General features: G+C 42.5%; 1 protein-coding gene across 2 annotated transcripts in view; it reads right to left on the bottom strand.

Annotated features, from left to right (window-relative positions):
* The window catches only part of alg8 (ALG8 alpha-1,3-glucosyltransferase), a 34059-nt gene extending 15503 nt beyond the window's left edge, over positions 1–18556 (bottom strand). The window contains exons 1-6 of one of the 2 annotated variants that reach the window (XM_023967419.2): positions 18267–18556; positions 17839–17917; positions 16280–16473; positions 7244–7353; positions 6733–6800; positions 205–340 (exon numbers count right to left, since the gene is read on the bottom strand). In XM_023967419.2, coding sequence (XP_023823187.1) covers positions 205–340; positions 6733–6800; positions 7244–7353; positions 16280–16473; positions 17839–17917; positions 18267–18355 — 676 coding nt within the window. In that variant the 5' untranslated portion in view covers positions 18356–18556. The remainder of the gene's footprint in view (positions 1–204; positions 341–6732; positions 6801–7243; positions 7354–16279; positions 16474–17838; positions 17918–18266) is intronic. The other variant, XM_023967420.3, reaches the window with a different exon arrangement.
* Between the last annotated feature and the right edge of the window lie 52 nt (positions 18557–18608).

The raw sequence follows: 18608 nt of genomic DNA, 5'->3' as shown, positions 1-18608 counted from the left end.
AAAATCTTTGATCAGTGAGTTTATTACAATCATATTATCTCATTATTCAGAATCAAATTCATTTGAGATGTCATCAACCAGTATTCACGCTTACTGTTACCCAGGTAACGTCTCTGGTGTTTCTCCTGAAAATGTTCCTTTTCTGTTTATCACCCAACAGCTAACTCTGAGTTACCCTGTGTAACCTGCTAGCTCTGGTGTTACCTCTGTTACCTGTGTTGTCCTCGGTGAAGCAGTAGCTCCGCAGCAGGAAGATCCCGTAGGCAGGAGCAATGTACAGGTAGATGTGTTTCAGGTTCAGGAGAACAGCGAAGAGCAACGCCCCCTCCAAGTGTCTGCCCTGCTCAACCAGAAATAATGTCATAAAATAGCTTCAAATGTCTGTATGAAAAGAAAGTAATCCGCTTATTAAAAAAATCCCGCTACCCCCTCCTACAAACCATCAAACAAGCAAAGCTTCAACACAGGACTAAGATCGAATCCTACCACACCGGCTAGGATATTCGTCGGACGTGGCATTTTTTGCAAACTATCACGGATTACAAAGGGAAACCCAGCCGCAAGCTGCCCAGTGACACGAGCCTACCAGACGAGCTAAATGCTCGTTTGGAGGCAAGCAACACTGAACCATGCATGTGATCACTCTCTACGTAGCTGATGTGAATAAGACCTTTAAACAGGTCAACATTCGCAAGGCCGCAGGGCCAGACGGACGCGTACTCAGAGCATGCACTGACCAGGTGGCAAGTGTCTTCACTGACATTTTCAACCTTTCCCTGACCCAGTCTGTAATACCTAGATTTTTCAAGCAGACCACCATAGTCCCTCTGCCCAAGAACGCCAAGGCAACCTCTCTAAATGACTATCTGTAGCCATGAAATGCATTGAAAGCCATGGCTCACATCAACACCATCATCCCAGACACCCTGGACCCACTCCAATTCACATACCCCCTCAACAAATCCACAGATGACGGAATCTCTTTTGCACTCCACATAGCCCTTTCCCACCTGTATAAAATGAACACCTACGTGAGAATGTTGTTCATTGACTACAGCTCAGCGTTCAACACCATAGTGCACTCCAAGCTCATCACTAAGCTAAGGACCCTGGGACTGAACAACTCCCTCTACAAATGGATCCTGTCTTCCGGACAGGTACCCCCAGGTGTGAGGGTAGGCAACAACACATCTGCCACGCTGACCCTCAACACGGGGGCCCCTTTAGGGGTGCGTTCTAAGTCCCCTCCTGTACTCCCTGTTCACCCACGACTGCAACACCATCATTAAGTTTGCCGACGACACGACGGTGGTAGGCCTGATCACCGACAACGAGACAGCCTATAGGTAGCAGGTCAGAGACCTCGCAGTGTGGTGTCAGGACAACAACCTCTCCCTCAATGTAAGCAAGACAAAGGAGCTGATCATCCTCAACTAACCGGTGCCCCCGCACATTGACTCTGCACCGGCACCCCCCTGTATATATTGCTATTTTTTACTGCTCTTCTTTAATTACTTGTTACTTTTATCTCTTATTCTTATCCATGTTTTTTGAAACTGCACTGTCAGGAGCATTTCACTGTAAGGTCTACACCTGTTGTATTCGGCGCATGTGACTAATAAAATTTGATTTGAACTACAGGAAACGACGGGCAGAGGACGCCCCCATTCACATCAACGAGGCTGTAGTGGAGCGGTTCGAGAGCTTTAAGTTCCTCGGTGTATACATCACTAAGGACCTATTATGGTCCAAACACACCAACACAGTCGTGAAGAGGGCATGACAACACCTCTTCCCCCTCAGGAGGCTGAAAAGATTTATCCTGGGCCCTCAGATGATCAAAAGGTTCTACAGCTGCACCATTTTGAGCATCTTGACTGGTTGCATCACCACTTGGTTTGGCAACTGCTTGGCATCTGACCGTAAGGCACTACAGAGGGTAGTGCGTACGGCCCTGTACATCACTAGGGCCGAGCTCCCTGCCATTTATACTAGGCGGTGACAGAGGAAGGCCCCAAAAATTGTCAGACTCCAGCCACCCAAGACCGCTCTCTCTGCTACCGCACGGCAAGCAGTACCAGAGCGCCAAGTCTGGGACCAAAAGGCTCCTGAACAGCTTCTACCCCCAAGCCATAAGACTGCCGAACAGTTCATCAAATGGCCACCCGGAGTATTTATATTGACCTTTTTTTGTTGCACAGACTCTCTTGGACTGGCTCTATGCACACTCACTGGACTCTACCCACACATACTTCACTGCCATCTAACACACACACACCACACACACACACACCACACACACACACACACACACACACACACACACACACACACACACACACACACACACACACACACACACACACACACACACACACACACACACACACACACACACACACACCACACACCACACCACACACACACTACTCTGTTGAGCTATCCTGATTGCCTAGTCACTTTTTTACCCCTGCCTACAGTGCCTTCAAAAAGTATTCACACCCTTTGACTTTTCCCACATTTTGTTGTTTACAAAGTGGGATTCAAATGGATTTAATTGTCCTTTTTTTGTCAATGATCTACACAAAATACTCTCTAATATCAAAGTGGAAGAAGAATTCTAACATTTGTAAAAAAAAATATAATAAAAAAAAAAAAACGTAATGAAAAATTAAACACTAATATATCTTGATTAGATAAGTTCAACCCCTGAGTCAATACATGTTAGAATCACCTTTGGCAGCTATTACAGCTGTGAGTCTTTCTTTTGCCCATTGTTCTTTAAATTCTTCAAGCTCTGGCAAGACCATTTCCAGATTGTGCGATAGATTTTCTAGCAGATTTAGGATGACCATCTTACCCATGCTAGACTACGGAGCCGTAATTTATAGATCGGCAGGTAACGGTGCTCGAGCGGCTAGATGTTATTTACCATTCGGCCATCAGATTTGCCACCAATGCTCTTTATAGGACACATCACTGCACTCTATACTCTGTAAAATGGTCATACCTGTCGCAAGACCCACTGGTTGATGCTTATTTATAAACCCTCTTAGGCCTCACATCCCCGCCATCTGAGATACTTACTGCAACCCTCATCCTCCACATACAACTCCCGTTCTGCCAGTCACATTCTGTTAAATGTCCCCAAAGCACACACATTCCTGGGCCGCTCCTCTTTTCAGTTCCCTGCGGCTAGCGACTGGAACGAGCAGCAAAAAACACTCAAACTGGATCGTCTTAACTCCATCWCTTCATTCAAAGACTCAATCATGGACACTCTTACTGACAGTTGTGGCTGCTTCGTGTGATGTATTGTTGTCACTACCTTCTTGCCCTTTGTGCTGTTGTCTGTGCCCAATAATTTGCACCATGTTTTGTGCCGCTGCCATGTGCTGCTACCATGTTGTTGTCATGTGTTGCTACCATACTGTTTTTTCATGTGTTGCTGTCTTGCTATGTTGTTGTCTTAGGTCTCTCTTTATGTAGTGTTGTGGTGTCTCTCTTGTCGTGATGTGTGTTTTGTCCTATATTTTTATTTTTAATCCCAGCAGGAGGCCTTTTGCCTTTTGGTAGGCCGTCATTGTAAATAAGAATTTGTTCTTAATTGACTTGCCTAGTTAAATAAAATAAATTTTTTAAAGAACAAGTCAAAACTGTAACTCGGCTACTCAGGAACATTAATATTTTCTTGTCTTCTCTCCCCAATTTCGTGGTATCCAATTGGTAGTTACAGTCCTTTCCCATCGTGGCAAATCCCGTACAGACTCGGGAGAGGCGAAGGTCGAAAGCCACGCGTCCTCCGAAACACAACCCAGCCAAGGTGCACAGCCAAGGTGCACAGCCCAGCCAAGACGCACCAATGTGTCGGAGGAAAAACCGTACACCTGGCGACTGCGTCAGCGTGCATTGCACCCGGCCTGCCACAGGAGTCGCTAGAGCGCGATGGGACAAGAACATCCCTGCCGGCCAAACCCTCCCCTAACCCGGAAGATGCTGGGCCAATTGTGCGCCGCCCCATGGGTCTCCCGGTCGCAGCCAGCTGCGAAAGAGCTTGGACTCCAACCAGGATCTCTAGTGACACAGCTAGCACAGCGATGTAGTGCCTTACACCACTGCACCACTTATATTTTCTTCTTGGTAAGCAACTCCAGTGTAGATTTCGCTTTGTGTTTTAGGTTATTGTCCTGCTGAAAGGTGAATTCAGCAGGACAGTGTCCGGTGGAATATTTTTTTTCTGTACAGGCTTCCTTCTTTTCACTCTGTCAATTAAGTTAGTAGTGTGGAGTAACTACAATGTTGTTGATCCATCCTTAGTTTTCTCCTATCACAGACATTAAACTCTAACTTTTTTAAAATCACCATTGGCCTCATGGTGAAATCTCTGAGCGGTTTCCTTCCTCTCCGGCAACTGAGTTAGGAAGGACACATGTATCTTTGGAGTGAATGGGTGTACTGATACACCAGCCAAAGTGTAATTAATAACATCACCACGCTCAAAGGGAAATTCATTTTTTTGTTTTTGTTTTTACCCATCTACCAATAGATGCACTTCTTTGCGAGGCATTGGAAAACCTCCCTGGTCTTTGTGGTTGAATCTGTGTTTGAAATTCACTGTTCGATTGAGGGGCCTTACAGATAATTGTATGTGTGGGGTACATGAGGTAGTCATTAAAAAAATCATGTTAAACACTATTAATGCACACAGACTTGTTAACTTCTCTAGGGTAGGAATTCGAAAATTCGGAATTTTGGATGAAAAGCATGCCCAAATTAAACTGCCAGCTACTCATCCCCAGAAGATAAGATATGCATATTATTAGTAGATTTGGATAGAAAACACTCTGAAGTTTCTAAAACTGTTTGAATCATGTCTGTGAGTATAACAGAACTTATTTAGCACGCAAAACCCAGAGGACAAACCATTCAGATTTTTTTTTTTTGTTGAGGTCGCTCTCTTTTCAATGAGTTTTCATTGGGAAACCAGATCTCTAATCCGCTTCCACTGGATGTCAACAGTCTTGAGAAATTGGTTGAGGTTATTCCTTTGTGTAATGAAGAAGAACGGCCATCTTGAACGAGAGTCACATGAAGTGTCCTGTTAGATAGAAGCGCGTGACCAGAAAGCTATCTACACAGATTATCCCGTCTTCAATTTTATTGATTATTAACATTAAAAAATACCTAAAGTTTTATTACAAAAGTAGTTAGAAATTTTTTGGCAAAGTTTACAGGTAACCTTTGAGATATTTTGTAGAACACGTTTGAGCAAGTTGGAACCGGTGTTTTTCTGGATCAAACGTGCCAAATAAATAGACATTTTGGATATACTGTATATCGACGGAGTTAATCGAACAAAAGGACCATTTGTGATGTTTATGGGACATATTGGAGTGCCAACAACAGAAGCTCGTCAAAGGTAAGGCATGAATTATATTTTTATTTCTGAGTTTTGTGTCGCGCCTGCAGGGTTGAAATATGCTTCTCTGTCTTTGTTTACTATTGTGCTATCCTCAGATAATAGCATCGTTTGCTTTCGCCGAAAAGCCTATTTGAATTCTGACATGTTGGCTGGATTCACAACCAGTGTAGCTTTAATTTGGTATCTTTCATGTGTGATTTAATGAAAGTTTGATTTTTATAGTAAATTGTCATAGTAATTAATTTGAATTTGGCGCTATGCATTTTCTCTGGCTTTTTGCCAAGCGAGACAGTAGCGTCCCGCCTAAACTCAGATTTTTGGATATAAATATGAACTTTACCGAACAAAACATACATGTATTGTGTAACATGAAGTCCTATGAGTGTCATCTGATGAAGATCATCAAAAGTTAGTGATTATTATTTTATCTCTATTTCTGCTTTTTGTTACTCCTCTCTTTGGCTGGAAAAATGGCTGTCTTTTTCTGTGACTTGGCTTATACCTAATATAATCGTTTGGTGTGCTTTCGTCGTAAAACCTTTTTGAAATCGGACACTTTGGCTGGATTCACAACAAGTGTATCTTTAAAATGGTGTAAAATACTTGTATGTTTGAGGAATTTAAATTATGGGATTTCTGTTGTTTTGAATTTGGCGCCCTGCAGTTTCACTGGCTGTTGACGAGGTGGGATGCTACCGTCCCACATACCCTAGAAAGGTTAAGCAAATTTTGACTCCATTGCCATAACAAAGGGGTTGAATACTTATTGACTCAAGACATTTCAGCCTTTCATTTTTTTAAATTTCGAAAAACACAATTCCACTTTGACATAGGATATTGTGTGTAGGCCAGTGACCAACAAATCTCAATTTAATCCATTTTTAATTCAGGCTATAACACAAAATGTGGGAAAAGTCAAGGGGTGTGAATACTTTCTGAAGGCACTGTACATATTACCTCAACTACTTCGTACCCCTGCACATTGACACGGTACCAGTCCTCCTATATAGCCTCGTTATTGTTATTTTTTGTGTGAATTTTTTTCAGACTTTTTAACTCTGCATTGTTGGGATAAGGCTCGTAAGTAAACATTTCACGATAAAGTCTACACCTCTTGTATTCGGTGCATGTCACAAATACAATATTATTTGATTAATACTACATTCAAATGAAGAACAAGATGGCATAACCAGTCATGTTTCTTAAACTAATCTAAATAAAGGACCTTAACTTTGCTCATGATTCAGCATGGTTGAGTTAAGCAGGAATCATTGGTGTTGTGGAGAAGGGTGGTTGGGTAGGTACAGTACCTGTAAATGTCTTGCCACTGATAGCAGTAGTATTCCAAACAGGAATCCATTGTACTGGAAATGAATGTCTGGATGGAAACGCTAAGGACTTGAGAGACTAGCTGGTTAATACCTGTTATGGTAGCTAACAGCATTAAGTGATCCCTATTAACCACTTATTTTTCTAGCGTATTTCTCTAGACTGCTTAGTTACAGCTCTATAGAGTTGAATTGCCATCTTGTCAACACAGTTGGGTCATGTTCATTAGGGCAGTTGGTGGTCTTACCTTTTGACCCGATGAAGATCTTTGTGGATCAAAAAGTAAATTAAGGTGGTAATTCGGAGCAAATTCAGTGTGCAGGCCTTTCTCTTCTTTTCATGTTCATAAGGGCACACCGTTTTAAAACAGGAGTTTTATATGAGTTTCCTATTGGACAGGTCTCGGTAATCCTTCCATGTTTCAGTGTGTTTTCTTTCATTTTGAGACCTGAAGAACACAACCCAGCTCTCAGAGTAGTGACTGAAGGATACGGTCAACGATGAGGAGGCCAAAGTTCCACAAAAGCAGAGCTGCCAGGATGAAAAATGGATGCCCCAGGAGGTCCTTGGAACCCTTCTCTTCTCTCACACTTCTACAGCATCTGGAGGAAGAGAGAAAAACAGTGGTTATAAATGGGGGACTGAAACATACACTGTACAGTATATACAAAACACAAAAAAACACAAAAAAATCCTTAAAGAGGCAGTCAAAAACATGATTTTCCTGTGTGTTAAATATATTTCCACACTATTAGGTTGGAATAATACTATGCAATCGTGAAAATGATGATGCCCTTTTAGTGTAAGAGCTGTTTGAAAAGTACCTGAAAAGTCAGCTTGTTTTGCATGGGTGGGGTTTTTGCTATAAATTATCAGACCAATAACAAAGAGTGTGCCCTCCTCTCTGCCAATAATGTACAGTTATGAACATAACTACTGTTCCCTGAATGAGGGAACAAGGTATAACATAGTATGGGGAGTCAACGACCAATCACATTCACCTGAAGAAAACTAAAACACACCCAATGGGCTAATAAATGCAGAGCCTGCCCTTGCAAGCCCCACCTTCCTAGCTATAACACCAGCGCTCCCATTACTTTCCTCAATTCAGTACTGCTCTTCAGCAAGCCCAAACCACCTGACGGTGCGGCCCAAAATATGTTATACCTCGTTCCCTCCTTCAGGGAACAGTGGGTATATTCATAAATGTTACCTTTCAGTCAGTCCAAAACAACAGAACACCTGTCGTGACTTGGTAAAGCGCACATGCACGCTGCATAGCACCGACCAGAGTCGTTGAACCACAGCAGCCCGAGGCTCAAACCCACAGGAAGCCTGCAGTAGCCTGGGAACTGTGTACTCACGCGCTCCCATGACAGCACAAGGCTCAAACCCACAGAGAACTGTGGTAACCAGGATAAAACACTGCCTAACATCGACCACGGCGGCCCAAGTCCATAGACCTTACTGGTTCCAAAAAGGCTTGCACAGAGACCAAAGGAGTCTGGAATGTCAGAACTCACACAAGGAACTGCAAGTCCAAAACAACATGACACCTGCTGTGACTTGATAATGCGCAACCCCCCTGAAAGTGTATCCGCACCCACGTTGAGAGATCCGGAGGGTGTATGCGCACTGCGCCCTAAGAGCAGATAATGGGTTAGGAGAGAGACTGCCTGTTGATGTACGCCACCGACGTCGTGCTCACCCTGCGGGACACTACCCGSCCCATGGGAACCCCCTGCGACAACAAGGAGTCAACGCCCTCAGGCGCGACTGGGATACCTTGAGCAACTGATGGCAATGGCGAGATGCGTCCAGATGTGTATCTACAGTGCCTTCAGAAAGTATTCACACCCTTTGACTTTTCCAACATTTTGTTGTGTTACAAAGTGGATTTAAAATGGTTTCATTGGTTTTTTTTGTCAACGATCTACACAAAATACTCTAACGTCAAAGTGGAATTCTTTTTTTTTTTTATTGTTAAGAAATTATGAAAAAAAACTACTATATCTTGATTACGTAAGCATTCAACCCCCTGAGTAAGTACATGTTTGAATTACCTTTAGCCGCGATTACAGCTGTGAGTCTTTCTGGGTAAGTCTCTAAGAGCATTCCACACCTGGATTGAGCAACATTTGCCCATTACTCTTTAAAAAAAAAAATATTCAAGCTCTGTCATATTGGTTGTTGATCATTGCTAGACAACCATTTTCAGGTCTTGCCATAGATTTGAAAGATTTAAGTCAAAACTGTAACTCGGCCACTCAGGAACATTCACTGTCTTCTTGGTAAGCAACTCCTGTGTAGATTTGGCCTTGTGTTTTATATTATTGTCCTGCTGAAAGGTGAATTTATCTCCCAGTGTCTGGTGGAAAGCAGACAACCAGATTTTCTTCTAGGATTTTTCCTGTGCTTAACTCCATTCCGTTTCTTTTTTATCCTGAAAAACTACACAGCCCCTAATGATTACAAGCATACAGATAACATGATGCAGCCACCACTATGCTTGAAAATATGGAGAGTGGTACTCAATGTGTTGTATTTTCCCTAAAAATAACACTTTGTATTCAGGACTAAAACTTTTGCAGTATTAATTTAGTGACTTGTTGCAAACGGGATAGAAGACAGTGTCTGATGGATCATTTGTATTATGTACAGGCTTCCTTCTTTTCACTCTGTGAATTAGGTTAGCATTGTGGAGTAACTGCAGTTGTTGATCCATCCTCAGTTCTCCCCTATTCCAGCCATTAAACTCTGTAACTGTTTTAAAGTCACCATTGGCCTCATGGTGAAATCCCTGAGCTGTTTCCTTCCTCTCCGGCAAATGAGTTAAGATGGATGCATGTATCGTTGTAGTGACTGGGTGTATTGATACACCATCCAAAGTGTAATTAATAACTTCACCATATAGGTGTCCTACCAATAGGTGTCCTTCTTTATGAGGCATTGGAGAAACACCCTGGTCTTTGTGGTTGAATCTGTGTTTGATATTCACTGCTTGACTAAGGGACCTTACAGATTGTATGTGTGGGGGTACAGAGATGAGGTAGTCTTTACAAAATCATGTTAAACACTATAATTGCACACAGAGTGAATCCATGCAACTTGTGACTTGTTCAGCAAATTTGTAAAAATGTATAAAAACACTATTCCACTTTGACGCCATGGGGTAGTGTGTGTAGGCCAGTGACAAAACATCTACATCTAAGGCTGTAACACAACAAAATGTGGAATAAGTCAAAGGTGTGAATACTTTGTGAAGGTACTGTACGTAAACCAATTGCTGGGACGCACCGACTGTATTAGCCACCGAAGTGTGAGCATTTTGAACTTGCACTCCTTGAGGTGCTTGTCCAAACCACGCAAGTCCAGGATGGGACACAGCGTTCCATTGCTGTTTGGAACTCGAAAATACAGGTTGTACCAACCGCTCTGTGCTTCCGACATGGGAACCACCCGAATAGCCCACTTCCAAAGAGAGGAAATCTTCTCTCTCAAAACAGGCGATAGGACACACCCACGGTGACGCCTTGAATGCCCGCCGCTGGGCGGAGCATGCGGTCAACCACCTATATATTGTCATCTGGAGGGGTGGAGCACCACCTTGAGGACTGGGATAATGTGGTTATTTTGTCATGTCCTCACACACCCGCCACTCTTGTGCCTGAAGAGAGTGATTTATGCTCACATATGGGTGATACCATACTTTCGATACCCTCGGACACCATAGGGCCTTGGGTAAAAGGGTTTGGCAGGTGTAGGCCGTCATTGTAAATAAGAATTTGTTCTTAACTGACTTGCCTAGTTAAATAAAAAAAATATTTAACAAAGCACTGGACTTACTACTGCAAGTCCCTCTGGATAAGAGTATCCACCAAATGTAAATGTTCAATGTCACCATTGACAGCCATTCTCAGTGGTGCATGACATTGAAGCCCAGCATATGAAAAAGATTGGGGTCCAGATATCTCCTAGTCATAAACCAGAGTTGGACGGGCATGCACGTGAATTTTCCTAGAAGGAAGGTGATATTGCACATGTTCCCAACATGACTTGAACGCAGCAAGAAAGCACTGTTACTTATTGTTTTTGCTTCTCCTCGGAACGAGACTGCATGGACTCCATAATTGAGACAAATCAAATTGTATTTGTCACATACACGTTTTTAGCAGATGTTATTGAGAGTGTAGCGAAATGCTTGTGCTTCTAGTTCCGACAGGGTACCAATATCTAACAAGTAATATCTAACAATTCACAGCATATACCCAATACACACAAATCTAAGTAAAAGAATGGAATTAAGAAAATATAAATATACGGACGGGCAATGTCAGAGAAGAATAGACTAAGATACAGTAGATATAATAGAATACAGTATAAACATATGAGATGAGTAATGCAAGATATGTAAACATTATTAAAGTGATTATTTAAAGTGACTGACTAGTGTTCCATTTATTAAAGTGGCCAAGGACTTCAAGTAAACTCAAAAAAAAAGAAACCTCCCTTTTTCAGGACCAAAGATAAAGATAATTCGTAAAAATCCAAATAACTTCACAGATCTTAATTTAAAACACTGTTTCCCATGCTTGTTCAATGAACCATAAACAATGAATGAACATGCACCTGTGGAACGGTCGTTAAGACACTAATGGCTTACAGACGGTAGGCAATTAAGGTCACAATTATGAAAACTTAGGACACTAAAAGAGGCCTTTCTACTGACTCTGAAAAACACCAAAAGAAAGATGCCCAGGGTCCCTGCTCATCTGCGTGAACGTGCCTTAGGCATGCTGCAAGGATGCATGAGGACTGCATATGTGGCCAGTGCAATAAATTGCAATGTCCATACTGTGAGACGCCTAAGACAGCGCTACAGGGAGACAGAACGGACAGCTGATCGTCCTCGCAGTGGCAGACCACGTGTAACAACACAGGATCAGTACATCCGAACATCACACCTGCGGGACAGGTACAGGATGGCAACAACAACTGCCCGAGTTACACCAGGAAGGCACAATCCCTCCATCAGTGCTCAGACTGTGCACAATAGGCTGAGAGAGGCTGGACTGAGGGCTTGTAGGCCTGTTGTAAGGCAGGTCCTCACCAGACATCACTGGCAACAACGTCGCCTATGGGCACAAACCCACAGTCGCTGGACCAGACAGGACTGGCAAAAAGTGCTCTTCACTGACGAGTCGAGTTGTGGTTTTGTCTCACCAGGGGTGATGGTCGGATTCGTTTATCGTCGAAGGAAAAAACGTTACACCAAGGCCTGTACTCTGGAGCAGGATCGATTTGGAGGTGGATCTGTCATGGTCTGGGGCGGTGTGTCACAGCATCATCGGACTGAGCTTGTTGTCATTGCAGGCAATCTAAACACTGTGCGTTACAGGGAAGACATCCTCCTCCCTCATGTGGTACCCTTCCTGCAGACTCATCCTGACATGACCCTCCAGCATGACAATGCCACCAGCCGTACTGCTCATTCTGTGCGTGATTTCCTGCAAGACAGGAATGTTAGTGTTCTGCCATGGCCAGCGAAGAGCCCGGATCTCTATCCCATTGAGCACGTCTGGGACCTGTTGGATCGGAGGGTGAGGGCTAGGTCCATTCCCCTCAGAAATGTCTGGAAACTTGCAGGTGCCTTGGCGGAAGAGTGGGATAACATCTCACAGCAAGAACTGGCAAATCTGGTGCAGTCCATGAGGAGATGCACTGCCGTACTTAATGCAGCTGGTGGCCACACCAGATACTGACTGTTACTTTTGATTTTGACACCCCCTTTGTTCTGGTACACATTATTCAATTTCTGTTAGTCACATCTGTGGATGTCTCAGTTGTTGAATCTTGTTATGTTCATACAAATATTTACACATGTTAAGTTTGCTGAAAATAAACGCAGTTGACAGTAATAGGACGTTTCTTTTTTTGCTGAGTTTAATGTGTATGTACGCTGCAGCCTCTCTGTGCAGTCCTTTGGTGAAATTGGTTTGCCCAAAACACATRCCCCCCGCTCCGGTAGGCTATTTATGACACTGGTCCACTGAAATCAGCCATGCTCTATTCGTAAGCGAACGACTAAGAGTACCCTCTGAGATGAGGTGGCTAGCTAGCAACTTGGCTGAAAATGAGTTATTCCAGGTTAAAAAAAACTGAAAGAGAGTCAAGCTCTACCGCAGTCATCACAGGTTGTAAAACTTTACCCAGGAGGAAAGCCATAGCGCCGGGTTGCTGCTCTGCAAGCCCAGCGCGATAGCCGTGGCATAGATATAAAGCTGTCGGAGCTAGCTCATCCATCTCTTTCTCGGAACCAGTCAGGAACCAGTCAGAGATACAGTACCACATCCTTTCCAGAATGCAGTTCCTGAAAACCTTCAGGGAAGCAGAGAATCCAAGTCTCTCGCATGACAGGCGGGGAACAACTCCGACCCGTCTCCGGCAGCCCTGAGACCGCCGTAACACCGTTCTTTTCAAAGAGATGCCCTTCTCCAGTAAACCTTCCTAAGAAGTCAGCATAAAACAGTCTGAACTCAGCCGGTGACAGCGATCACACGAGCTGGTCCGAGCCAAGGCAGCCTGAGGGTGTTTCCACCCCCGGCAAACAGGACAGCACTTGTGAGTATCTTTACATTTTCATTGTGAAACCACATGCCCTATGGCATGGTCGGAGGTTCAAATCTGACMGGTTAGCCTTTTTGAATTTACTCTTACCACTGGTCATCTTAATCAAGCAAGGAAACAATGGCTACACAAGCCGAGCAGAAGAGGTAGGCTTTTGGCAAACACAAATCCTACCTAAGCAAAGAAGCATTAGCTACACAAGCAGAGAAGTAGTTAGCTTTTAGCAAACACAAATGATACCAACACCCAAAACACGCAATATCTAGGGGGACAAGTACTCTCTCCCCACTAACAGACACCCAAGTCAGAGCAGAATCATGTAGTCTTGAAAAATTGTGTGTCACGTTTATGGGGTCAATTTCACGCCATATGAATTTAATTCAAAATAAAATTAATTGTGAACATGAAAAATAAAGTTGAATGTAACCATTATATTTTCGAGGACTGGTGGTCGTTGGCTGTTGAATTCAAAAGCCAAACAATTGAAAGGAAAATGTATAGAATTGTAAAGAAAAATAAGACATTAAAACCAAAACTTGTAAGCAAATAATTTTAAAGCGAGTGCAAAACTCTGACAAATGATTAAAACATATATTTGAAAAATAATGTAAAAAAACGTTTTCGGTTCAACTTTCCCAGCAACCAATCCTATTGAATACATTTTGCCTGCATGCACTACCTTCTGGTTTCGCTACTCTTTGCTATCAATGTGTTTCTTTGTCACGATCGTGTGGTTGAAAGACGGACCAAAACGCAGCATTTGGAAAATAAGCCATCTTCCTTTATTAACACCACGAAGATGAACACGACACAAAACTCTATACAAACTAACAAAACAACAAAAAAACGACCGTGAAGCTACAAACGTTGTGCACATACACACACAGGCTACAAACGTTCCACATAGACAATTTCCCACAAATACCTAAAGCCTATGGCTCCCTTAAATATGGCTCCCAATCAGAGACAACTATGACCAGCTGTCTCTGATTGAGAACCAAATCAGGCAGCCATAGACTTTTCTAAACACCTACACTCAACCATAGACTATACTAGACACATACACTAAACCATAGACTATTCTAGACACATCCACTCAACACAAACCCATACACTCTAACAAATCCCCCTAGACACTCCAAACCACCCAAGACAATACAAAAACACAAACCTAACCCCATGTCACACCCTGACCTAACTAAAATAATAAAGAAAACAAAGAATACTAAGGCCAGGGCGTGACATTCTTTGCGTTCACTGCCAGTCTTTTCTATTGTGAGTTTTGGCATTATTTTCCCGTGAAGGGCAGGGTTTAGAGGGAGGCGGAGACAATGAGTCTCCATTGGTCAGCTAGGTTTGGAGTGACGGTTCGTCTTAACCCAATCAATGAACACGATAGACTTTTTTATATTGCCTACTTAAGTAGACGGTCTGACGTCACCTCGTTTTAGGGTTTTGCTAACGTACTTCAAAAGTGTCAGTCACGGGTCAATAATGCACGGATATCAGAAGCATGTCTATCTAATAGATTTAATGACAAACCATCTAACTACTTAGGTAAACATATGAATTACCTGTTGCACAACGTTCGGCGCAGGTGTATGGCGAACGAGTTACCAACACCTGCGCCGAACGTTGCGCAGGTAAACATATGAATAGGTAAACATATGAGGTAAACATATGAATTACCTGTTGCACAACCTTCGGTGCAGGTGTATGGCGAACCAGTTACCAACACCTGCGCCGAACGCCGAACGATGGTTTGTCATTAGATTTTTCTCCGCAACCTGATCCACCCACATAGAAGTGTTCCGAGAGCCGATTGGTGACCCGCCAAATAACACTAATTTATTAGGCTATTCCAGAATCAAATAGGATATAGACTGCAAAAATAGCCTACATATATTTTGTAGGCTATTGTCTACTCAAAATTTTACCAGCCACACAGGTTTAAGCTTTATATGGCCTGCGTATGGTTTAAATGAAGGAAAGCCTGAAGTAATGTAATAAGTAACTGAATTATTGTAAACAAATATCTGCTTGCACTTTTGCAGGCTGTGTATCCATCTACCGGGTTGTTGTCCTCCTTGTCCAGAATGACTCCAAAATCCTTCCAAACTGGGGTTTCACTCGCACAGCACCTGTTTCCATGATGGTGTATCTCACCATCATAACCTTCTTTATTTCTCCTTACATTAGCCATTTTCGCTTGAGCTAAGAGTCTGGAAAAATAAACTTGCCAATGTATTGTCGTGTGGTGAAAGGGAACATAAGCTCTGCAGGTGGACATATTAGGAATGTTTCAGAACCACACAAATAGCCTCCTAATGGACAGTTCCCTGCTCCACTCTCTCGCTGGGTGGCTGGTAGCCTAGGCCATATCTGCCTCACCGCTCACATAGCCTAATGGAAAACACAACAAGCTCCTGGGTTTGTAAAAAAATTATATTATCATCATATAAAACATTTCTGACCTGCAATATAATTGTTCTGAATTGCGAGCCGACCTGCGAGTTGAAAGAATGTTTTCATTCCACCTGCCAGTTGATTTATTTGCAGCTCAACTGCAGGAAAATCATGTGTATCCAACCCGATGCAGGACTCTACCTCAATCAGACTGCTCCCAGACAGTCCTAGCAAAATTATTGCTTTTGAAAATGCTTTCTGCTAAGAAGATATTTTTGTTTATTTTTGACCATTTCAATTGTAAACAATACCAGAAAGCACTTAATTGTTACCCAGAAATGATAAACACAGCTGCATTATACCTTAAAAGTCTGAGCATGATGACCAATGTAGTACATGTCTATTTATGATACTTTAATACTTAAGGCATCCTCCATGCATAAAACATATTTGCATTTCTTTAGCTTCTCCCTTTCCCCTGGAGAAAACACTCACTCTTTGACAGCGTAAATGAAGACCATGTCCGTCACGATGACAGAGAGCCTCTGGAAAAGGACGGTAGCAGGACTGGTGTAGATGAGATTCTGAACCACCAGCATCTCCTTGTCAAAGTGCTGAGCCACGTGGGACAGGCCATACTCAAACCAGGCAAACAAAGGAGGGTAGTCCAGGGTCCACTCTGAGGTGTTCTACACAGAAAGACAAACACACAGTCATAAACATTTGTATTCTATAGGTAAAATTTGACTTCCGACAGGCAATGCTCCCTCTATTTTGTGGGGGCAGTGAGCAAATTTCAGGTCTGATGAGCGCAAACTTGAACATTCTGAAAATTCTGTGCATCTTCCAGCGTGCGTTTACTGTGAACACTGAAGCTGTACCCACTTTACGTTACAGTTTAAGAAAGTGGTCAAGTAGGCTCCTGGGGATGATCATAATGTAGGCCTACCAGAGTGGCCTACCATCTGAAACAATAGAGAAAATGCATTCCATAACATGGAAATAGCTGTTCTATCATTCAGCCTACAATGGCCAATGTATGGTGTTCAATGTAGGCCTACTTTCCATTAAACTTTTGAAAAAAAACATGCAGGGCTTGACATTAACCTGTTTATCCACTTGTCCTTCAGACAAGGAGGTGATTGAAAATGTTGTTGTGTTGTTTAATTCAAGAAACCACTTTACAAAATAAAATGCATTATTCCCATACCATTATTACAGTGAATCAGACAAATGATYRTACCCTCTGCCTATTGGCAAAAAAAAAAAAGAAGCTCTTTACCCAACTCGCTTTTCAAAGATGTCTAGAAATGTACACATTTTGTGCTCTTGTAAGAAGCAATCACTCCCCCATTGCTTACTACAAATGATCTATAACGGGGCTAATAACTCACTAACTAGCAAAGGATATGAACAAATGTGCACAAGTGGCAACAGGCAGCTCTTGCTTTGATCTCAAAACAAACTAATCTACTCACGACCACTTATGCAGTAAACACATTCCAGTTCAAAGTGAATGGCACAGATGCATTATGGCAATGGTCTATTTGCATATTGGCCTACAGCAGCTCTGATTGGTTATGGCGCACTGGTCTATGTAGAGTACAGGCCTGTCAATGCTATAGAATCCTACTCCAAAGCATTCTGCCTACAACAAAATCTCTTGCTTAGTTAGTTTTGCAGAGTTTCGGTATGTTGCATTATGTTTAAAGTCTGAGCATGATGACCAATGTTGTACATGTCTATGTATGAGAAAGTGGCTAATATTGCGTTGATTCCACCACTGCCTACATGTACATAGTACGTCAATTACCTCGACTAATGATATTTTAGAGGTAACATTGCCGACAGGTAGCGTCACTCTTCCCTCAATCTCCATGTGAATTCGTCACGCGCAAAATAATGATTTAGCTACAGGATTTGTAGCTTGAAATAGCACTTAAGGGGTGAGTGACACACTTGTATACATGCATAATACGTGATTTGAATGTATGTACAGTATGTATGTATGTATGTATGTATGTATGTATGCATGCATGCATGCATGTACAAACCTCATGGTACCATTCTGACACAGGAAAGCTGTGAGTGATGGCGAGCCAGTTCCTGTGAACCTCAAAATCTGTGGAATGACTGAAATATCCAGAAAACACTGTCATAGTCAACGACACAACACAATGTACCTCACTGTTAAAAAAAACGTTACACAGATAGTTATAGGACAGTGTAGTTAGGAGGTTTGATGCTCTTATGACACATTTTCCTGGTGAGAAGAAAAGCCCTAACCACTTATTTATAGTTAGTTATTTGTGTAAACGTGTATGGTTGAATAACTTTTTCAATACAGTGGCAAAGCTGCCAACGCAGATATCAAGCTAATGCTAGCTAGCGACACAACTAATCAATGAAGTAGAACAGATAAGATACGTTGAAATATACATGTTTAGAAATATATTATAAATTATTTGAATGTTTCACTTACTATGCGTTTATCAAAATACATTTCATGAAAGAAACGCCAAGTGCTAATGCAGGAAACCAACTCCAGTCGTCTGCTCTGGGCGTCGCCATGACAGTTTTGGGGGGGGGTTTGTAAAAATAAACTTTATTGAGATGTACAGTATTTTGATGTACAGTATCGGTTCTAGACTGTTACGCGGTCCTCCCCGCAATCACATTGTCGAATTAGCACATCCAATTATACAAACAAAGCAAAAGAAGACGAGTAGAAATATTGAATTGTTAGCTAGATATGGACCGTCACCGTGCGGAAATGGTCAAATGTTGCGCAACGTTGAAGAAAAACTTCGTAAACTGCAATCTT

This window comes from Salvelinus sp. IW2-2015, linkage group LG23 (assembly GCF_002910315.2).
Source record: "Salvelinus sp. IW2-2015 linkage group LG23, ASM291031v2, whole genome shotgun sequence".
In the NCBI taxonomy this organism is placed as follows: Eukaryota; Metazoa; Chordata; class Actinopteri; order Salmoniformes; family Salmonidae; genus Salvelinus; species Salvelinus sp. IW2-2015.
The sequence above is the reverse complement of the archived record's forward strand: the minus strand, read 5'-3'. Positions and strand labels throughout refer to the sequence as shown.